The sequence below is a fragment of the Hippoglossus stenolepis genome, chromosome 16, assembly GCF_022539355.2.
Source record: "Hippoglossus stenolepis isolate QCI-W04-F060 chromosome 16, HSTE1.2, whole genome shotgun sequence".
Classification (NCBI taxonomy): domain Eukaryota; kingdom Metazoa; phylum Chordata; class Actinopteri; order Pleuronectiformes; family Pleuronectidae; genus Hippoglossus; species Hippoglossus stenolepis.
The window spans coordinates 6,100,370-6,123,243 of record NC_061498.1 but is presented as its reverse complement, the minus strand read 5'-3'; the positions used below and the strand labels follow the sequence as shown (position 1 = coordinate 6,123,243).

General features: G+C 39.5%; 1 gene segment (V, D, J or C); it reads right to left on the bottom strand.

The window, feature by feature from the left end:
* Positions 1-21,783: 21,783 nt before the first annotated feature.
* Positions 21,784-22,291, bottom strand: LOC118103776. The segment is given in 2 exon segments: positions 21,784-22,100; positions 22,196-22,291. Coding segments are annotated over 2 exon segments (366 nt in total).
* Positions 22,292-22,874: the final 583 nt, after the last annotated feature.

Genomic DNA, 22,874 nt, shown 5'->3' with positions numbered 1-22,874 from the left:
TATTCAATTTTAACACTTTGAAATCACATTGTCAGGCTGATTAAACCGTTAGCTTTGCTTTTACAGTAAACAATTAAGGCACATATGTTTTGTTTTGACATTTTAGAATTGAAATGATTTTTGATTTGGACAAATTTACCATTATCAATGTGAATACAGATTCTAGGGCCATTGCTACGAGCAATCCCGTCCAACATGGAAACAAATACCATTTGTTGTACCTTCCCTCCTCTGCTGATCAGCAAATACATTTCTGATTGAAAACAGCTCATCGCAGCAGGTTTATATTTGTGTGTTTAGTTGCACGATATGAAATATTGTGGGCACCAGGGAAATATCTTGGACTTTTCAAGAGGAGAGAACGTTTACCTCTGTTAGTTACCTCTAGCACAGATATCTGAGGGGCAACATTGTGCTCTGAGATGGTGCATGTATGTGTGCGGTCATATTTAGATTCATTAAGTATTGTCATGAATTTTATTTGTCTTTATTTTGTGATATTGACTCAGCAACCATCTTGTCTTCAGATCATAATGTTGAATAAAACTGTACAATCACAAGCTTAGTTTAAAAAGCAGTATTCCTTTCATAAATACAAAATATATTCTGTTTTTTTTTATCTCTTTAAAATATAAATTGGAGGTATTTTTAGATATTGATACTTTTTATTGGAGCTAAGGATATGGGGGGGGGAGCTTCAACGATTTTCAGTGTTGGAAGAGGAGGATATTTAAACACTCAATGAGTGACACAGGGACAGATGCAGTGCTTTGTGTACAGCTCTGTGGCTTCCTGTGTTACTGTGGATCTCGAGCACAATAATAAACAGCAGAGTCTTCAGTCGTCAGGCTGCTCATGTGCAGATACACCTGGTCCATGTCGTTGTTTCTGGAAATTGTGAAGCGACTCTTGACAGATGCTGAATAATATTTATAACCTCCTGACGGAGCAGAAATGAAGGCAACCCACTCCAGGCCTTTTCCTTCAGCTTGTCTGATCCAGCTGATAAAAGCAGAGTCATCAGATATCCCTGCATATGTACACGTCAGTTTGTGGGATTCTCCGGGCCGCTTCACCGCCGGTTCAGATTCAGTCAGAGTCTGACTGCAAACACCTGAGGAGAAAATCAGTTTGGTTATAGGACAGAGCCGAACATGAGCCTGGACGACAAAGACGAAGAGTGCAGAGGTTTGGAATTCACCAGAAATGGCTGACAGCAGCAGAAATGTGAGACATTTAGTTAAAGTCATCATGGTCGTTTGTTGAACGTCTGGTTGGTGGTTTGGTTTGTCATCAGTTTGAAGGGAGATTAATACAGATGGAGGAGGTCATGATTTGCATTGACTCCTCCTCACAATGATGAAAGTGTATCGATCAACTGAAGGGATTTTATCTCATTTATTATTTTACTCGTTTTAACTTTTTGTTCATTATATTATGATGTTAGTTACAAAATGATTTGTATAAATATATTTACATGTTTGGGTGTGTTTTATATATATATATATGTATATGTAATTTTGTCTCTGTTAGTTACAAATGAAAGTAAATTATAGTTATTTGTCATCAATTGTAATTTTTCTTCACAAAAATCACTGAAACTTTATTATATTTATTAACTTTTATGTCAGTTTTGTAAAAAAATTCATCTCAGAGTAACTAATGGATTTTTGAGACCATCAGAAAACACAATTTCTTGTATGTTTTTATTATTTATCATGTACTCAAATCATACACACTGACATGTCAGTCACTGTGATGTCAGAGTATTAAAGTGGTATAAATAGTTACTGTTAAATGACGTTATGACCCATGTCTGATTCCTCTTTACAGTAACAGTGAACTGGTCTGAAATCACCAGTAGTCTTTGGGCTCCTCCTCTGGTGGCTTCATGTAACTAGTGTTCAGGCACTGAGGGGTTTTTGTTCAGGTCGGCTGATGCTTTGTATCATTGTGTGTCTCTGGCACAGTAATACACAGCAGTGTCTCCAGGCTGCATGTTCTGTCCCTTTAGAGTCACTGTTTTGCTGGAAGTGTCTAATTCGATACTGAACTTGTTCTTTAGTGAATCTTTATAGTCTGAACCTCCTGTATATTTCCACCCAATCCACTCCAGTCCTTTTCCTGCAGGCTGTCTGATCCAAGCTGTGTAGTAGCTGCTGAGAGAATAAGAGACCTGGCAGCTGATGGTCAGAGGTTGACCTGGCTGCACAGTCACAGAGGCTGGCTGCGTCAACCGTTCACACTTCACATCTGTTAAAAGAAGAATGTTTTGTCATAAATCATTAAGTTGTCCTGCAAAAGAAAAAGTGGTGACTCTATGACAAATCCAGGGAGACTCACATGATCCAGCTGCCAACAGCAGCAGCACAGCTACAGGAAACATGGTTAATGGTGAATCTGACGTGCCGTCAACTCCCCTGTCAGTCTGTTGGGAAGTTTTTATAGTTGAGTAACAAGGAAGGTCTCTGAGTTTGCATAGAATCAAATATACGAATCATCAGTGATGGTGTCACTGGGGGTAATAGAATAGAATAGGCTGCTCAGTGTTATTAGATCAGCTCTGGGAAAACATGACAGGGAATCACCTCTGCTTACTATAAAATATGATGTATTTTGATCTCATTATTTATTCAATTTTAACACGTTGAAATCACATTGTCAGGCTGATTAAACCGTTAGCTTTGCTTTTACAGTAAACAATTAAGGCACATATGTATTGTTTTGACATTTCAGAAATGCAATGATTTTAGATTTGGACAAATTTACCATTATCAATGTGAATACAGATTCTAGGGCCATTGCTACGCACATCCCGTCCAACATGGAAACAAATACCATTTGTTGTACCTTCACTACTCTGCGCTGATCAGCAAATACATTTCTGAGTGAAAACAGCTCATCGCAGCAGGTTTATATTTGTGTGTTTAGTTGTACGATATGAAATATTGTGGGCACCAGGTAAATATCTTGGACTTTTCAAGAGGAGAGAACGTTTACCTCTGTTAGTTCCCTCTAGCACGGATATCTGAGGGCAACATTTTGCTCTGAGATGGTGCATGTATGTGTGCGGTCATATTTAGATTCATTAAAGTATTCTGAATAAAATAAATGAGCTGTATTCAGGAACAAACAATTAACCACAAGCCAAGGCACAGTACGCTTTAATTCAATCAAGCCTCGACAAATTAAACTCATCATAGTTCACTTTTAGTTCACTGTTTCACTGATCATTTATAAAAATCAGTTCCCCAAATATCAGAAAAACCAAACACTGTTTCCTTCAATGGGACCCATGTCATCAGCAGGGGTAAGATTCAGAACAGCTTAAATCCCAATCAACGAAATTATACTTCTTGTTATAAGTTAGTACATTAAAATGTTTCATTATACTGCTTTTTACAGTTTTTACACTATTTATTTGGAGGTTTTTTGTATTTTTTTATTCTTTTATTTGTAAGAGACAGTGACGACAGACAGGAACTGGAGGAAAGTAGTGGATATATATTTGTGGTCATGTTGTGAGAGCCCTATAACCACTCAGCTATATATTGTTTTCATGTAAAATCTAACGCCAACTGTCATTTATGCAGAAAGCCATGGTTTACACATATCTCTCAATCTGACGGGGGAGCTTCAACTATTTTCAGTGTTGGAAGAGGAGGATATTTAAACACTCAATGAGTGACACAGGGACAGATGCAATGCTTTGTGTACAGCTCTGTGGCTTCCTGTGTTACTGTGGATCTCGAGCACAATAATAAACAGCAGAGTCTTCAGTCGTCAGGCTGCTCATGTGCAGATACACCTGGTCCATGTCGTTGTTTCTGGAAATTGTGAAGCGACTCTTGACAGATGCTGAATAATATTTAGTGCTGCCTGACGGAGCAGAAATGAAGGCAACCCACTCCAGGCCTTTTCCTTCAGCTTGTCTGATCCAGCTGATATAAGCAGAGTCATCAGATATCCCTGCATATGTACACGTCAGTTTGTGGGATTCTCCGGGCCGCTTCACCGCCGGTTCAGATTCAGTCAGAGTCTGACTGCAAACACCTGAGGAGAAAATCAGTTTGGTTATAGGACAGAGCCGAACATGAGCCTGGACGACAAAGACGAAGAGTGCAGAGGTTTGGAATTCACCAGAAATGGCTGACAGCAGCAGAAATGTGAGACATTTAGTTAAAGTCATCATGGTCGTTTGTTGAACGTCTGGTTGGTGGTTTGGTTTGTCATCAGTTTGAAGGGAGATTAATACAGATGGAGGAGGTCGTGATTTGCATTGACTCCTCCTCACAATGATGAAAATGTATCGATCAACTGAAGGGATTTTATCTCATTTCCTATTTTACTCTTTTTAACTTTTTGTTCATTATATTATAATGTTAGTTACAAAATGATTTATATATATACACTACCTTTCAAAAGTTTGGGGTCACCCATTCAATTTCGTGTTTTCCATGAAAACTCACACTTTTATTTATCAAATGAGTTGCAAAATGAATAGAAAATATAGTCAAGACATTGACAAGGTTAGAAATAATGATTTTTATTTGAAATATTAATTTTGTTCTTCAAACTTTGCTTGTCAAAGAATGCTCCATTTGCAGCAATTACAGCAATGCAGACCTTTGGCATTCTAGCTGTTAATTTGTTGAGGTAATCTGTAGAAATGTCACCCCACGCTTCCTGAAGCCCCTCCCACAAGTTGGATTGGCTTGATGGGCACTTCTTGCGTACCATACAGTCAAGCTGCTCCCACAACAGCTCAATGGGGTTGAGATCTGATGACTGCGCTGGCCACTCCATTACAGACAGCATACCAGCTGCCTGCTTCTTCCCTAAATAGTTCTTGCATAATTTGGAGGTATGCTTTGGGTCATTGTCCTGTTGTAGGAGGAAATTGGCTCCAATCAAGCGCTGTCCACAGGGTATGGCATGGCGTTGCAAAATGGAGTGATAGCCTTCCTTATTTAAAATCCCTTTTACCTTGTACAAATCTCCCACTTTACCAGCACCAAAGCAGCCCCAGACCATCACATTACCTCCACCATGCTTGACAGATGGCGTCAGGCACTCTTCCAGCATCTTTTCACCTGTTCTGCGTCTCACAAATGTTCTTCTGTGTGATCCAAACACCTCAAACTTTGATTTGTCTGTCCATAACACTTTTTTCCAATCTTCCTCTGTCCAATGTCTGTGTTCTTTTGCCCATATCAATCTTTTCTTTTATTGGCCAGTCTCAGATATGGCTTTTTCTTCGCCACTCTGCCTAGAAGGCCAGCATCCCGGAGTCGCCTTTCACTGTAGACGCTGACACTGGCGCTTTGCGGGTACCATTTAAAGAAGCTGCCAGTTGAGGACCTGTGAGGCGTCTATTTCTCAAACTAGAGACTCTAATATACTTGTCTTCTTGCTGAGTTGTGCACCGGGCCTCCCACTTCTTTCTACTCTGGTTAGAGCCCGTTTGTGCTGTTCTCTGAAGGAGTAGTACACACCGTTGTAGGAAATTTTCAGTTTCTTCGCAATTCTTCGCATGGAATAGCCTTCATTTCTAAGAACAAGAATAGACTCGTGAGTTTCACATGAAAGTTCTCTTTTTCTGGCCATTTTGAGAGTATAATCGAACCCACAAATGTGATGCTCCAGATATTCAACTAGCTAAAGGAAGGCCAGTTTTATAGCTTCTCTCACCAGCAAAACAGTTTTCAGCTGTGCTAACATAATTGCACAAGGGTTTTCAAGGGTTTTCTAATCATCCATTAGTCTTCTAAGGCGATTAGCAAACACAATGTACCATTAGAACACTGGAGTGATAGTTGTTGGAAATGGGGCCCTATACACCTATGGAGATATTTCATTAAAAACAAGACGTTTCCACCTAGAATAGTCATTTACTACATTAACAATGTATAGAGTGTATTTCTGATTAATTTAATGTTATCTTCATTGAAAAAAATTGTTTTTCTTTGAAAAATAAGGAAATTTCTAAGTGACCCAAACTTTTGAACGGTAGTGTATATATATATATGTCTCTGTTAATTACAAATGAAAGTAAATTATAGTTATTTGTCATCAATTGTAATTTTTTCTTGCAACAATCACTGAAACTTTATTATATTTGTTAACTTTTTGTCAGTTTTGTAAAAAATTCATCTCAGAGTAACTAATGCATTTTTGAGACCATCAGAAAACACAATTTCTTGTATGTTTTTATTATTTATCATGTACTCAAATTATACACACTGACATGTCAGTCACTGTGATGTCAGAGTATTAAGAATGGTATAAATAGTTACTGTTAAATGACGTTATGACCCATGTCTGATTCCTCTTTACAGTAACAGTGAACTGGTCTGAAATCACCAGTAGTCTCTTGCCTTCCTCTGGTGGCTTCATGTAACTAGTGTTCAGGCACTGAGGGGTTTTTGTTCAGGTCGGCTGATGGTTTGTATCATTGTGTGTCTCTGGCACAGTAATACACAGCAGTGTCTCCAGGCTGCACGCTCTGTCCCTTTAGAGTCACTGTGTTGCTGGAAGTGTCTAATTGATACTGAACTTGTTCTTTAGTGAATCTTTATAGTATGAAGCTCCTGTATATTTGCTCCCGATCCACTCCAGTCCTTTTCCTGCAGGCTGTCTGATCCAAGCTGTGTAGTGGCCGCTGAGAGAATAAGAGACCTGGCAGCTGATGGTCAGAGGTTGACCTGGCTGCACAGTCACAGAGGCTGGCTGCGCCAACCGCTCACACTTCACATCTGTTAAAAGAAGAATGTTTTGTCATAAATCATTAAGTTGTCCTGCAAAAGAAAAGTGGTGACTCTCTGACAAATCCAGGAGACTACATGATCCAGCTGCAAACAGCAGCAGCACAGCTACAGGAAACATGGTTAATGGTGAATCTGACGTGCCGCCAACTTCCCTGTCAGTCTGTTGGGAAGTTTTTATAGTAGAGTAACAAGGAAGGTCTCTGAGTTTGCATAGAATCAAATATACGAATCATCAGTGATGGTGTCACTGGGGTAATAGAATAGAATAGGCTGCTCAGTGTTATTAGATCAGCTCTGGGAAAACATGACAGGGAATCACCTCTGCTTACTATAAAATATGATGTATTTTGATTTCATTTTTACAATTTTAACACATTGAAATCACATTGTAAGGCTGATTAAACTGTTAGTTGTTTTTACAGTAAATAATTAAGGCACATATGTATTGTTTTGACGTTTAGAAATGCAATGATTTATGATTTGGACAAATTTACCATTATCAATGGGAATACAGATTCTAGGCCATTGCTACCAGCAATCCGTCCTTGTATAATATGAAGTGATAATTGTGTCTCCTGTGTTCTGGGGAGGAACTCAAACTGAGCATTGACCTACAGGCCAAGGTCCCTCTTCACCAGCCCTGTTTGTGATTCACATGAGTTCAAGATGCAGCCAGGGGAGGACTGTGTCCAGTTTGGGGACTCAGAACTTCCTCTTTGCTATTTGCAGATGATATGGTTCTGTTCGCTTCATCAGATTGTGACCTGCATGTGTTCTGGGATGGATTGCAGCTGGGATGACGGTCAGCACCTTTAACTCTGAGGCCATGGTTCTCTGCTAGAAAACAACAGATTCATTCTTTGGGTTGGGACGGAGATTCTACACCAAATGAAGGAGTTTAATTATCTCTGGGTCTTGTTAATGAGTAAGGTAGAATTCAGCAGGAGACTGACTGTTTAGAGCAATGTTGGAGGCTGAAATAACTTTTCCTCATCAACTGATGACTTATTTGCAACTTTTAGGACTCACTCCTGCAACATTTCCATACATGACTCTCTAGCATGTGTCAGAATGCATGGAAGTGTTTAGCTGCCACGCCAGAAAAAGAAAAACACGTGTATCATAAAGACTTGAACACGTTATTTTTAGAAAAATATGTTTTTCATGTTATTGTAGCAACTTTCATCACATAACAAGGAACTCTTCTTGTCATTAGAATGCACTGTTTATCATCTAACATAGTAAAAACGTTTCACATCATGATGCCATAACTTATATAATAGAATATAAGTGTGTGCAGAAAGGGATAAATGGATGGATAAAGCTCATTTACATGATTTGATCAAGTTCTGCAACATTCTTGGTTTTAAGACGTGAGATTTTTTGCTCTTGAGCAAGGTGGGTGATTTCTTGACATGTTATGCAGGAGGAATGAGTGAACTGATGAAAAGAGTTCCTGCAGTTATAAAACCTTCATGAAACGGACTGATTCCTCTTACAGTAACAGTGAGCTGGTCTGAAGTCACCAGTAGTCTTTGGGCTCCTCCTCTGGTGGCTTCATGTAACTAGTGTTCAGGCACTGAGGGGTTTTTGTTCAGGTCGGCTGATGCTTTGTATCATTGTGTGTCTCTGGCACAGTAATACACAGCAGTGTCTCCAGGCTGCACGTTCTGTCCCTTTAGAGTCACTGTGTTGCTGGAAGTGTCTAATTCGATACTGAACTTGTTCTTTAATGAATCTTTATAGTATGAATCTCCTGTATATTTCATCCCAATCCACTCCAGTCCTTTTCCTGCAGGCTGTCTGATCCAAGCTGTCCAGTAGCTGCTGAGAGAATAAGAGACCTGGCAGCTGATGGTCAAAGGTTGACCTGGCTGCACAGTCACAGAGGCTGGCTGCGTCAACCGTTCACACTTCACATCTGTTAAAAGAAGAATGTTTTATCATAAATCATTAAGTTGTCCTGCAAAAGAAAAAGTGGTGACTCTATGACAAATCCAGGGAGACTCACATGATCCAGCTGCCAACAGCAGCAGCACAGCTACAGGAAACATGGTTAATGGTGAATCTGACGTGCCGTCAACTCCCCTGTCAGTCTGTTGGGAAGTTTTTATAGTTGAGTAACAAGGAAGGTCTCTGAGTTTGCATAGAATCAAATATATGAATCATTAGTGATGGTGTCACTGGGGGTAATAGAATAGAATAGGCTGCTCAGTGTTATTAGATCAGCTCTGGGAAAACATGACAGGGAATCACCTCTGCTTACTATAAAATATGATGTATTTTGATCTCATTATTTACTCAATTTTAACACATTGAAATCACATTGTCAGGCTGATTAAACCGTTAGCTTTGCTTTTACAGTAAACAATTAGGGCACATATGTATTGTTGTGACATTTCAGAAATGCAATGATTTTTGATAGGACAAATTTACCATTATCAATGGGAATACAGATTCTAGGGCCATTGCTACGAGCAATCCCGTCCTTGTATAATATGAAGTGATAATTGTGTCTCCTGTGTTCTGGGGAGGAACTCAAACTGAGCATTGACCTACAGGCCAAGGTCCCTCTTCACCAGCCCTGTTTGTGATTCACATGAGGTCAATATGTAGCCAGGGGGAGGACTGTGTCCAGTTTGGGGGACTCAGAACTTCCTCTTTGCTATTTGCAGATGATATGGTTCTGTTGGCTTCATCAGATTGTGACCTGCATGTGTTCTGGGATGGATTGTAGCTGGGATGACGGTCAGCACCTTTAACTCTGAGACCATGGTTCTCTGCTAGAAAACAACGGATTCATTCTTTGGGTTGGGACTGTGATGGAAATCTGGAAATACAAGAGGCTGGAAACACCAAAGTTATCTATGTGTATTTTAATAGGGGCTTTCTGCAGAAATGATCAACACAGAGAGTCACAGGGATCTCAGAGTGAAGATGGAGAACAGTCAAATGCATGGATCTTATATAGGAGGACTAAGGCTATCTCTCAGAACCAGTTCAGACTGGTTCTGTAGGCGCAGGTTGAGAGTGGAATCTAAACACTGACAACTGATTTACATATGTTTCCTTTGGAGATAAGCAGACATACATTCAGTTCTTTTGAGAGTAAATAAGTGGCTAAAGGGTCTGGCAGTTTTCAGGTCATACACAGTTCAGACCATAAAACAGCTCAGGTCATAAAGTATTTGGACAGTTTGTATATTTATGTAGATACAGGTCATAAATGTCTTTAGACAGGCCTGCAAAAACTTACTTTCCAACTACAAAATAGTTTTCAACCACACTTAGTTAATGTTTCTACTACAGGACGGAGATTCTACACCAAATTAAGGAGTTTAATTATCTCTGGGTCTTGTTAATGAGTAAGGTAGAATTCAGCAGGAGACTGACCGTTTAGAGCAATGTTGGAGGCTGAAATAACTTTTCCTCATCAACTGCTGACTTATTTGCAACTTTTAGGATTCACTGCTGCAACATTTCCATACATGACTCTCTAGCATGTGTCAGAATGCATGTAAGTGTTTTGCTGCCACGCCAGGAAAAGAAAAACACGTGTATCATAAAGACTTGAACATGTTATTGTTATAAAAATATGTTTTTCATGTTATTGTAGCAACTTTCATCACTTAACAAGAAACTCTTCTTGTCATTAGAATGTACTGTTTATCGTCTGACATAGAAAACAAGTTTCACATCATGATGCCATAACTTATATAATAGAATATAAGTGTTTGCAGAAAGGGGATAAATGGATGGATAAAGCTCAATTACATGATTTGATCAAGTTCTGCAACATTCTTGGTTTTAAGACGTGGAGATTCTGCTACTCTTGAGAAAGGTGGGTGATTTCTTGACATGTTATGCAGGAGGAATGAGAGAACTGATGAAAAGAGTTCCTGCAGTTATAAAACCTTCATGAAACGGACTGATTCCTCTTTACAGTAACAGTGAACTGGTCTGAAATCACCAGAAGTCTTTGGGATCCTCCTCTGGTGGCTTCATGTAACTAGTGTTCAGGCACTGAGGGGTTTTTGTTCAGGTCGGCTGATGGTTTGTATCATTGTGTGTCTCTGGCACAGTAATACACAGCAGTGTCTCCAGGCTGCACGTTCTGTCCCTTTAGAGTCACTGTTTTGCTGGAAGTGTCTAATTCGATACTGAACTTGTTCTTTAATGAATCTTTATAGTATGAAGCATCTGTACGTTTCCACCCAATCCACTCCAGTCCTTTTCCTGCAGGCTGTCTGATCCAAGCTGTGTAGTAGCTGCTGAGAGAATAAGAGACCTGGCAGCTGATGGTCAGAGGTTGACCTGGCTGCACAGTCACAGAGGCTGGCTGCGTCAACCGTTCACACTTCACATCAGTTAAAAGAAAAATGTTTTATCATAAATCATTAAGTTGTCCTCCAAAAGAAAAAGTGGTGACTCTCTGACAAATCCAGGGAGACTCACATGATCCAGCTGCCAACAGCAGCAGCACAGCTACAGGAAACATGGTTAATGGTGAATCTGACGTGCCGTCAACTCCCCTGTCAGTCTGTTGGGAAGTTTTTATAGTTGAGTAACAAGGAAGGTCTCTGAGTTTGCATAGAATCAAATATACGAATCATCAGAGATGGTGTCACTGGGGGTAATAGAATAGAATAGGCTGCTCAGTGTTATTAGATCAGCTCTGGGAAAACATGACAGGGAATCACCTCTGCTTACTATAAAATATGATGTATTTGGATCTCATAGTTTATTAAATTTTAACACATTGAAATCACATTGTCAGGCTGATTAAACCGTTAGCTTTGCTTTTTACAGTAAACAGTTCACAATTGAAATCGCACATTTGTTGACAGGGTGATGATCCAATCACAGGCTCTCAGAACAGATGAAATTATGAACTGTAAGCATTTGTGTTTGTTAGTGTACACTGAAAAAACTGACTCTGTGTGGTAGTAAAATATACGTATTAGATTAACTGTCACATTTTCTACATAGTATTATTAAATAGATTTTGTGTTAGTTAGTGTATGTTCACTGTACGGCCGTCATTGTGACCCTAGTTTTAAAATGTGTCTGTCAGTCATGTTTTTAAAAGAGGGACTTCAACATATTCACATTTCACTCATGAATTCTTAACCAGTGGGTGGTTGAGTTTGAAGGTCTATAGTTCACTATGAAGAGATTACCCTGCCTTTAAGCTCGTGCATGCTGGAAAACACTCCTGGATGTATAATATGTCCGTGGATACGCTCAAGTGCTGAAGACATTATTTGGAAAAGATGAAAATGAATGAATGGATGGGGGAAAGGATTTTTTGGATGATGAGTTTATATCACAAATATGTGCCGAACATGAGCCTGGACGACAAAGACGAAGAGTGCAGAGGTGTGGAATTCACCAGAAATGGCTGACAGCAGCAGAAATGTGAGACATTTAGTTAAAGTCATCATGGTCGTTTGTTGAACGTCTGGTTGGTGGTTTGGTTTGTCATCAGTTTGAAGGGAGATTAATACAGATGGAGGAGGTCATGATTTGCATTGACTCCTCCTCACAATGATGAAAATGTATCGATCAACTGAAGGGATATTATCTAATTTCCTATTTTACTCGTTTTAACTTTTTGTTCATTATATTATGATGGTAGTTACAAAATGATTTATGTAAATATATTTACATGTGTGGGTGTTTTAGCCATGTCACAATTATTCAACCCCTATATAATATTGTTGTTTTTAAAGCTGTCTGACAGTTTTTATGACCTAAAGTTGAGTTGTAACATAATTAAGCCTTTGGGAACTCTATAATGATCCTTCATGTACTTCAGCTGTGATGCATATATAAACCCCACCCATGAAGGTATTCAAGGTGAGTTGCAGTCATGGGAAAGACAAAGGAGCTTCCACAAAAGCTGAGAGAGGAGATTATTTCATCACACCTGAAGGGCCTTGGGTATAAGAAGATTTCCCAAAAAAATTATATTCCAAGAGACACCATTGGGAGCATTATAAGAAAGTTTAAAACTCATGGAACAGCTGCAAACCTGCCTGGCCGTGGAAGAAAGCCCAACATTTCATCAAGGGCCCTTAGCATCTTAGTCAGAACAACTAAGAGAAACCCCCGTGTGACTGCAAGACTCCTACAGGATGACCTGATGAAGGCTGGTACAAGTGCTTCAGTGGCAAATATAAGATGTGCACTGAATAGACAAGGACTTCATGGCCGGACTCCAAGACGCACTCCACTCTTGACCACAAGGAACATCAAAAGTCGACAAGAATATGCCAGGAGGAATTTGGATCAGGCTACAGAGTTTTGGGTGACAGTTCTATGGACTGATGAAACCAAACTGGAACTGTTTGGACATATGGACCAGCCGTATGTCTGGCGTGCGAAAGGCTTATGACCAGAAGAATACCATCCCCACGGTCGAGCATGGAGGTGGGTCATTGATGATGTGGGGCTGTTTTTCTGGGGCAGGAACTGGCAATCTTGATCGTGTACCTGGCATCATGGATTCCCAGAAATACCAGGCCATTTTAAAGCGGAATGTGATGACTTCTGTTGACAAATTAAACCTTGGTGATCATTGGACTCTCCAGCAAGACAATGATCCCAAGCACAACCTCCAAGTCAACCAAAGCTTGGTTGAGAAAAAGATCCTGGAACGTCCTGGGTGGCTTTCAGTCACCACATTTAAATCCGATGGAAGATCTTTGGTGGGATTTAAAGAAGGCAGTTGCAGCACGGAAGCCATCAAACATCACTGAGCTAGAGGCTTTTGCACGTGAAGAAAGGGCAAAGATTCCGATCGAGAGGTGTAAGAAGCTTGTCAGCACTGACCGAAAACGTTTGTTAAAAATTATAAAAGCTAAAGGATGCGCCACAAAGTACTGAAGCTGGGGGTTGAATAATACTGCACATGCACATGTGTTAAAAGAGTTACATTTTTCAATTGAACTTCAAAGTTAAGTCAACTTCTGTTGTCAAAATAACTCAAATATGTATCAATAAATATTTTTGTTGTTTAATGAGGTTATTTGTCATTTATTGTCATTGTCATTCATGATGATTCATGTCTTTTGAGGTGAGGGGGTTGAATATTTCTGATTGCAACTGTATATACACGTGTATATATGTATATATATATATACACATATATAGGTAATTTTGTTTCTGTTAGTTACAAATTAAAGTAAGTTATTGTAATTTGTCATCAATTGTAAGTTTTTTCTTCTCAAAACACGGAAACGTTTGTATCTTTATTAACCTTTATATAATTTTTGTAAAACAAAAATAATCTCAGACTAACTAATAGATTTTGAGACAAATCAGAAAAAAAAACTATTACTTGTATGTTTTTATTATTTATCATAAACTAAAATTATACATGCTGACATGTCAGTCACTGTGATGTCAGAGTATTAAAGTGGTATAAATAGTTACTGTTAAATGACGTTATGACCCATGTCTGATTCCTCTTTACAGTAACAGTGAACTGGTCTGAAATCACCAGTAGTCTTTGGGCTCCTCCTCTGGTGGCTTCATGTAACTAGTGTTCAGGCACTGAGGGTTTTGTTCAGGTCGGCTGATGGTTTGTATCATTGTGTGTCTCTGGCACAGTAATACACAGCAGTGTCTCCAGGCTGCACGTTCTGTCCCTTTAGAGTCACTGTGTTGCTGGAAGTGTCTAATTCGATACTAAACTTGTTCTTTAGTGAATCTTTATAGTGTGAACCTCCTGTATATTTCCTCCCAATCCACTCCAGTCCTTTCCTGCAGGCTGTCTGATCCAAGCTGTAGCGTAGCTGCTGAGAGAATAAGAGACCTGGCAGCTGATGGTCAGAGGTTGACCTGGCTGCACAGTCACAGAGGCTGGCTGCGTCAACCGTTCACACTTCACATCTGTTAAAAGAAGAATGTTTTGTCATAAATCATGAAGTTGTCCTGCAAAAGAAAAAGTGGTGACTCTCTGACAAATCCAGGGAGACTCACATGATCCAGCTGCCAACAGCAGCAGCACAGCTACAGGAAACATGGTTAATGGTGAATCTGACGTGCCGTCAACTCCCTGTCAGTCTGTTGGGAAGTTTTTATAGTTGAGTAACAAGGAAGGTCTCTGAGTTTGCATAGAATCAAATATACGAATCATCAGTGATGGTGTCACTGGGGGTAATAGAATAGAATAGGCTGCTCAGTGTTATTAGATCAGCTCTGGGAAAACATGACAGGGAATCACCTCTGCTTACTATAAAATATGATGTATTTGGATCTCATAGTTTATTAAATTTTAACACATTGAAATCACATTGTAAGGCTGATTAAACCGTTAGCTTTGCTTTTACAGTAAACAATTAAGGCGCATATGTATTGTTTTGACATTTCAGAAATGCAATGATTTTTGATTCGGACAAATTTACCATTATTAATGTGAATACAGATTGTAGGGCCATTGCTACGAGCAATCCCGTCCAACATAGAAACAAATACCATTTGTTGTACCTTCCCTCCTCTGCTGCTCAGCAAATACATTTCTGATTGAAAACAGCTCATCGCAGCAGGTATATATTTGTGTGTTTAGTTGCACAATATGAAATATTGTGGGCACCAGGGAAATATCTTGGGCTTTTGAAGAGGAGAGAACGTTTACCTCTGTTAGTTACCTCTAGCACAGATATCTGAGGGGCAACATTGTGCTCTGAGATGGTGCATGTATGTGTGCGGCCATATTTAGATTTATTAAGTATTGTCATGAATAAAATATATGAGCTGCATTCAGGAACAAACAATTAACCACAAGCCAAGGCACAGTACGCTTTAATTTAATCAAGCCGCGACAAATTAAACAAATTTTTAGTTCACTTTTAGTTCACTGTTTCACTGATCATTTATAAAAATCAGTTCCCTAAATACCAGAAAAACCAAACACTGTTTCCTGCAATGGGACCCATGTCATCAGCAGTGGGTAAGACTCAAAACAACTTAAATCCCAATCAACAAAATTATACTTCTAGTTATAAGTTAGTACATTAACATTTTTCATTATACTGCTTTTTATGTTTTTTATACTATTTATTTGGGTTTTATTTGTATTTTTTTATGCTTTTATTTGTAAGAGACAGTGACGACAGACAGGAACTGGAGGAAAGTAGTGGATATACATTTGTGGTCATGTTGTGAGAGCCCTATAACCACTCAGCTATATATTGTTTTCATATAAAATCTAACGCCAACTGTCATTTATGTAGAAAGCCATGGTTTACACATATCTCTCAATCATATTAAGTCAAAGAAAAATCTCAGAGTTTCGGTTTCTTATTTAATTTGTCTTTATTTTGTGATATTGACTCAGCAACCATCTTTTCTTCAGATCACAATGTTGAATAAAACTGTACAATCATGAGCTTAGTTTAAAAAGCAGTATTCCTTTCATAAATACAAAATATATTCAGTGTTTTATTTTTTATGTTTAAAAAATAAATTGGAGGAATTTTTAGATATTGATACTTTTTATTGTAGCTTAGGACATGGGGGGGGGGCTTCAACGATTTTCAGTGTTGGAACAGGAGGATATTTAAACACTCAATGAGTGACACAGGGACAGATGCAATGCTTTGTGTACAGCTCTGTGGCTTCCTGTGTTACTGTGGATCTCGAGCACAATAATAAACAGCAGTCTTCAGTCGTCAGGCTGCTCATGTGCAGATACACCTGGTCCATGTCGTTGTTTCTGGAAATTGTGAAGCGATTCTTGACAGATGGTGAATAATATTTAGAGCCTCCTGACGGAGCAGAAATGAAGGCAACCCACTCCAGGCCTTTTCCTTCAGCTTGTCTGATCCAGTTGATAACAGCAGAGTCATCAGATATCCCTGCATATGTACACGTCAGTTTGTGGGATTCTCCGGGCCGCTTCACCGCCGGTTCAGATTCAGTCAGAGTCTGACTGCAAACACCTGAGGAGAAAATCAGTTTGGTTATAGGACAGAGCCGAACATGAGCCTGGACGACAAAGAGGAAGAGTGCAGAGGTTTGGAATTCACCAGAAATGGCTGACAGCAGCAGAAATGTGAGACATTTAGTTAAAGTCATCATGGTCGTTTGTTGAACGTCTGGTTGGTGGTTTGGTTTGTCATCAGTTTGAAGGGAGATTAATACAGATGGAGGAGGTCATGATTTGCATTGACTCCTCCTCACAATGAGGAAAGTGTATCGATCAACTGAAGGGATTTTATCTCATTTCTTATTTTACTCGTTTTAACTTTTTGTTCATTATATTATAATGTTAGTTACAAAATGTTTTGTATTAATATATTTACATTTTTGGGTGTGTTTTATATATATATATATATGTATATGTAATTTTGTCTCTGTTAGTTACAAATGAAAGTAAATTATAGTTATTTCTCATCAATTGTAATTTTTTCTTCACAAAAATCACTGAAACTTTATTATATTTATTAACTTTTATGTCAGTTTTGTAAAAAAATTCATCTCAGAGTAACTAATGGATTTTTGAGACCATCAGAAAACACAATTTCTTGTATGTTTTTATTATTTATCATGTACTCAATTTATACACACTGACATGTCAGTCACTGTGATGTCAGAGTATTAAAGTGGTATAAATAGTTACTGTTAAATGACGTTATGACCCATGTCTGATTCCTCTTTACAGTAACAGTGAACTGGTCTGAAATCACCAGTAGTCTTTGGGCTCCTCCTCTGGTGGCTTCATGTAAATAGTGTTCAGGCACTGAGGGGTTTTTGTTCAGGTCGGCTGATGGTTTGTATCATTGTGTGTCTTTGGCACAGTAATACACAGCAGTGTCTCCAGGCTGCACGTTCTGTCCCTTTAGAGTCACTGTTTTGCTGGAAGTGTCTAATTCGATACTGAACTTGTTCTTTAGTGAATCTTTATAGTATGTGGTGTATCCATCAGCCCTGCTTCCAATCCACTCCAGTCCTTTTCCTGCAGGCTGTCTGATCCAATGTGTGTAGTAGCTGCTGAGAGAATAAGAGACCTGGCAGCTGATGGTCAGAGGTTGACCTGGCTGCACAGTCACAGAGGCTGGCTGCGTCAACCGTTCACACTTCACATCTGTTAAAAGAAGAATGTTTTGTCATAAATCATTAAGTTGTCCTGCAAAAGAAAAAGTGGTGACTCTATGACAAATCCAGGGAGACTCACATGATCCAGCTGCCAACAGCAGCAGCACAGCTACAGGAAACATGGTTAATGGTGAATCTGACGTGCCGTCAACTCCCCTGTCAGTCTGTTGGGAAGTTTTTATAGTTGAGTAACAAGGAAGGTCTCTGAGTTTGCATAGAATCAAATATACGAATCATCAGTGATGGTGTCACTGGGGGTAATAGAATAGAATAGGCTGCTCAGTGTTATTAGATCAGCTCTGGGAAAACATGACAGGGAATCACCTCTGCTTACTATAAAATATGATGTATTTTGATCTCATTATTTACATGATTTTAACACATTGAAATCACATTGTAAGGCTGATTAAACCGTTAGCTTTGCTTTTATGGGAAACAATTAAGGCACATATGTATTGTTTTGACATTTCAGAAATGCAATGATTTTTGATTAGGACAAATTTACCATTATCAATGGGAATACAGATTTTAGGGCCATTGCTACGAGCAATCCCGTCCTTGTATAATATGAAGTGATAATTGTGTCTCCTGTGTTCTGGGGAGGAACTCAAACTGAGCATTGACCTACAGGCCAAGGTCCCTCTTCACCAGCCCTGTTTGTGATTCACATGAGGTCAATATGCAGCCAGGGGGAGGACTGTGTCCAGTTTGGGGGACTCAGAACTTCCTCTTTGCTATTTGCAGATGATATGGTTTTGTTCGCTTCATCAGATTGTGACCTGCATGTGTTCTGGGATGGATTGCAGCTGGGATGATGGTCAGCACCTTAAACTCTGAGGCCATGGTTCTCTGCTAGAAAACAACGGATTCATTCTTTGGGTTGGGACTGTGATGGAAATCTGGAAATACAAGAGGCTGGAAACACCAAAGTTATCTATGTGTATTTTAATAGGGGCTTTCTGCAGAAAGGATCAACACAGAGAGTCACAGGGATCTCAGAGTGAAGATGGAGAACAGTCAAATGCATGGATCTTATATAGGAGGACTAAGGCTATCTCTCAGAACCAGTTCAGACTGGTTCTGTAGGCGCAGGTTGAGAGAGGAATCTAAACACAGACAACTGATTTACATATGTTTCCTTTGGAGATAAGCAGACATACATTCAGTTCTTTAGAGAGTAAATAAGTGGCTGAAGGGTCTGGCAGTTTTCAGGTCATACACAGATCAGACCAAAAACAGCTCAGGTCATAACGTATTGGGACAGTTTGTATATGTATGTAGATACAGGTCATAAAAGTCTTTAGACAGGGCTGCAAAAACTTACTTTCCAACTACAAAATAGTTTTCAACCACACTTAGTTAATTTTTCTACTACTGGACGGAGATTCTACACCAAATGAAGGAGTTTAATTATCTCTGGGTCTTGTTAATGAGTAAGGTAGAATTCAGCAGGAGACTGACCGTTTAGAGCAATGTTGGAGGCTGAAATAACTTTTCCTCATCAACTGCTGACTAATTTGCAACTTTTAGGACTCACTCCTGCAACATTTCCATACATGACTCTCTAGCATGTGTCAGAATGCATGGAAGTGTTTAGCTGCCACGCCAGGAAAAGAAAAACACGTGTTTCATAAAGACTTGAACATGTTATTGTGATAAAAATATGTTTTTCATGTTATTGTAGCCACTTTCATCACTTAACAAGAAACTCTTCTTGTCATTAGAATGTACTGTTTATCATCTAACAGAGAAAACAAGTTTCACATCATGATGCCATAACTTATATAATAGAATATAAGTGTGTGCAGAAAGGGGATAAATGGATTGATAAAGCTCATTTACATGATTTGATCAAGTTCTGTAACATTCTTGTTTTAAGACGTGGAGATTCTGCTGCTCTTGAGCAAGGTGGGTGATTTCTTGACATGTTATGCAGGAGGAATGAGTGAACTGATGAAAAGAGTTCCTGCAGTTATAAAACCTTCAGGAAACGGACTGATTCCTCTTTACAGTAACAGTGAACTGGTCTGAAATCACCAGAAGTCTTTGGGCTCCTCCTCTGGTGGCTTCATGTAACTAGTGTTCAGGCACTGAGGGGTTTTTGTTCAGGTCGGCTGATGGTTTGTATCATTGTGTGTCTCTGGCACAGTAATACACAGCAGTGTCTCCAGGCTGCACGTTCTGTCCCTTTAGAGTCACTGTTTTGCTGGAAGAGTCTGAGTCGATACTGAACTTGTTCTTTAGTGAATCTTTATAGTATGAAGCATCTGTACGTTTCCACCCAATCCACTCCAGTCCTTTTCCTGCAGGCTGTCTGATCCAAGCTGTGCGGTAGCTGCCAAGAGAATAAGAGACCTGGCAGCTGATGGTCAGAGGTTTACCTGGCTGCACAGTCACAGAGGCTGGCTGCGTCAACCGTTCACACTTCACATCTGTTAAAAGAAGAAGGTTTTGTCATAAATCAGTAAGTTGTCCTGCAAAAGAAAAAGTGGTGACTCTCTGACAAATCCAGGGAGACTCACATGATCCAGCTCCAGCAGCAGCACAGATACAGGAAACATGGTTAATGGTGAATCTGACGTGCCGTCAACTCCCTGTCAGTCTGTTGGGAAGTTTTTATAGTTGAGTAACAAGGAAGGTCTCTGAGTTTGCATAGAATCAAATATACGAATCATCAGAGATGGTGTCACTGGGGGTAATAGAATAGAATAGGCTGCTCAGTGTTATTAGATCAGCTCTGGGAAAACATGACAGGGAATCACCTCTGCTTACTATAAAATATGATGTATTTTGATCTCATTATTTACTCAATTTGAACACATTGAAATCACATTGTAAGGCTGATGAAACCGTTAGCTTTGCTTTTACAGTAAACAGTCGACAATTGAAATCACACATTTGTTGACAGGGTGATGATCCAATCACAGGCTCCCAGAACAGATGAAATTATTAACTGTAAGCAATTGTGTTTGTTAGTGTCCACTGAAAAAACTGACTCTGTGTGGTAGTAACATATACGTATTAGATTAACTGTCACATTTTCTACAAAGTATTATTAAATAGATTTTGTGTTAGTTAGTGTATGTTCACTGTACGGCCGTCATTGTGACCCTAGTTTTAAAAAGTCTCTGTCAGTCATGTTTTTAAAAGAGGGACTTCAACATGTTCACATTTCACTCATGAATTCTTAACCAGTGGGTGGTTGAGTTTGAAGGTTTATATTTCACTATGAAGAGACTACCCTGCCTTTAAGCTCGTGCATGCTGGAAAACACTCCTGGATGTATAATATGTCCGTGGATACGTTCAAGTGCTGAAGACATTATTTGGAAAAGATGAAAATGAATGAATGGATGGGGGAAAGGATTTTTTGGATGATGATTTTGTATCACATATATGTGGTGATGTTTTTTGACATGAGGAGGTGTGAGTGTATGTTTTTTTTTCTTTATCAGTACTAAAGCTGAATAGGGGACATTTCGAGTCTAGTCTTACCTTGCTAGATAATACTAACTGCACTTCAGACAGATTCTCTGCAGCAGACTTTAGGAGACTTTTCAGTCAAGTCATCATGAAACTCAAAAGCAAAGATCTTCATCTGCCTTCTTCATTTTCAACAAAGAATGAAACCATTATCTCGTTGATTAGTTTTCTACTTGGTCAGGATCAATTGGCATTTAGTGTAGAATGTCAACTGCCATATTAATGACTTTTAACTGGAACGAAATCATGACGACAATAATAAAAAATTACCTATGATTAATTTTGGTATCCTCTATATATTTATAACGCCTGTAAAAAGGTGTGTAAAGTGTGTAAAGGACTTAATGTTTTTGGGAAAACAGATGTTACTGAGATCACGTTGCTACTTGTGGTCTCTGGAGGTTTTTGTTCAGCAGCTCCACTGTCCTCAGTCATTGTGGGTCTCGAGCACAGAAGTAAACAGCAGCATCTTCTGCTGTCAGACTCTCGACCTGAAGGAACTGAGTGCTGCTGGAAACATCCTCAGTCATGATGAAACGGTTTTGAAAGGAGCTGCCATAGCTGGCAGAGTTTGAACCTGTGCTCATCCACCCGATCCACTCCAGAGCTTCCCCCGGCCTCTGCCGTATCCAGGCTATATTGACGGATGTCATGGAGTACCCAGATGTGACACATGACATCTTCACCGTCTCTCCAGGTGTTTTCACCTGCGATGGAGACTGGTCCAGTTTGATCTCACTCCAAACTCCTGGAAGTAAAGAAATGATGAACATTATCCAGCAAACTTGTAAACCACACGTTAGACAAGTTACAAAATAAATAAAGCAGGATTGATTTTCTCACCATGAACAGTAACTGCAAATAATAAACCCCAGACAAGTGTGTTTTCCATTCTCTGACAGACACTGTAGTTCTTTGACTGCTGATTAAAGTTGTGTATTAGCCGGTCTGTGTGATCTGACAGTTGCTGGTGTTGTTATAAGGAGGGAAGAGTTTGCATAGACCTCCCCCTACAGGTCTGAGAGGGAACTTGAAATTGATTTTTTTTCATAAACCACAACAGCAGAGGAACATGTAAAATACTGAAGTCCTGCTCTTACAAAAATCTCAATCAAATTCAAATAGATCAAATGAAATGGTATCAATGCAGAGTCTCTTGGTCAGCAGTATGGCAAGTTGAACCTACTGTCTGTTTCTATATGTGACTGTATGCAGCTCCAGTTTTCATGATTCAGCCTGTTGGTCAGTAGACTGAGACAGGAAATGAAGTGAGTCTGCTGTAGCCTCTTTTTACCAGACCATCATCTCAGGTGGGCTAACTGATTCAGGGGAACAACTGTTGATATAACGAACAGAATCAGCCGTGACACTGTCTGACTGTCTGTTTCTTCAGGGGAAGACAGTCAGACTGTACCGTTTCTGCTGCACCACCAGTGTTCCTGACTGGCTGCTGCCCGCTCTAGGGACGTTATGCACTGGTGTGTGGATGCCGCAGCCCGCAGCACGGTCCACACGGCTTCTC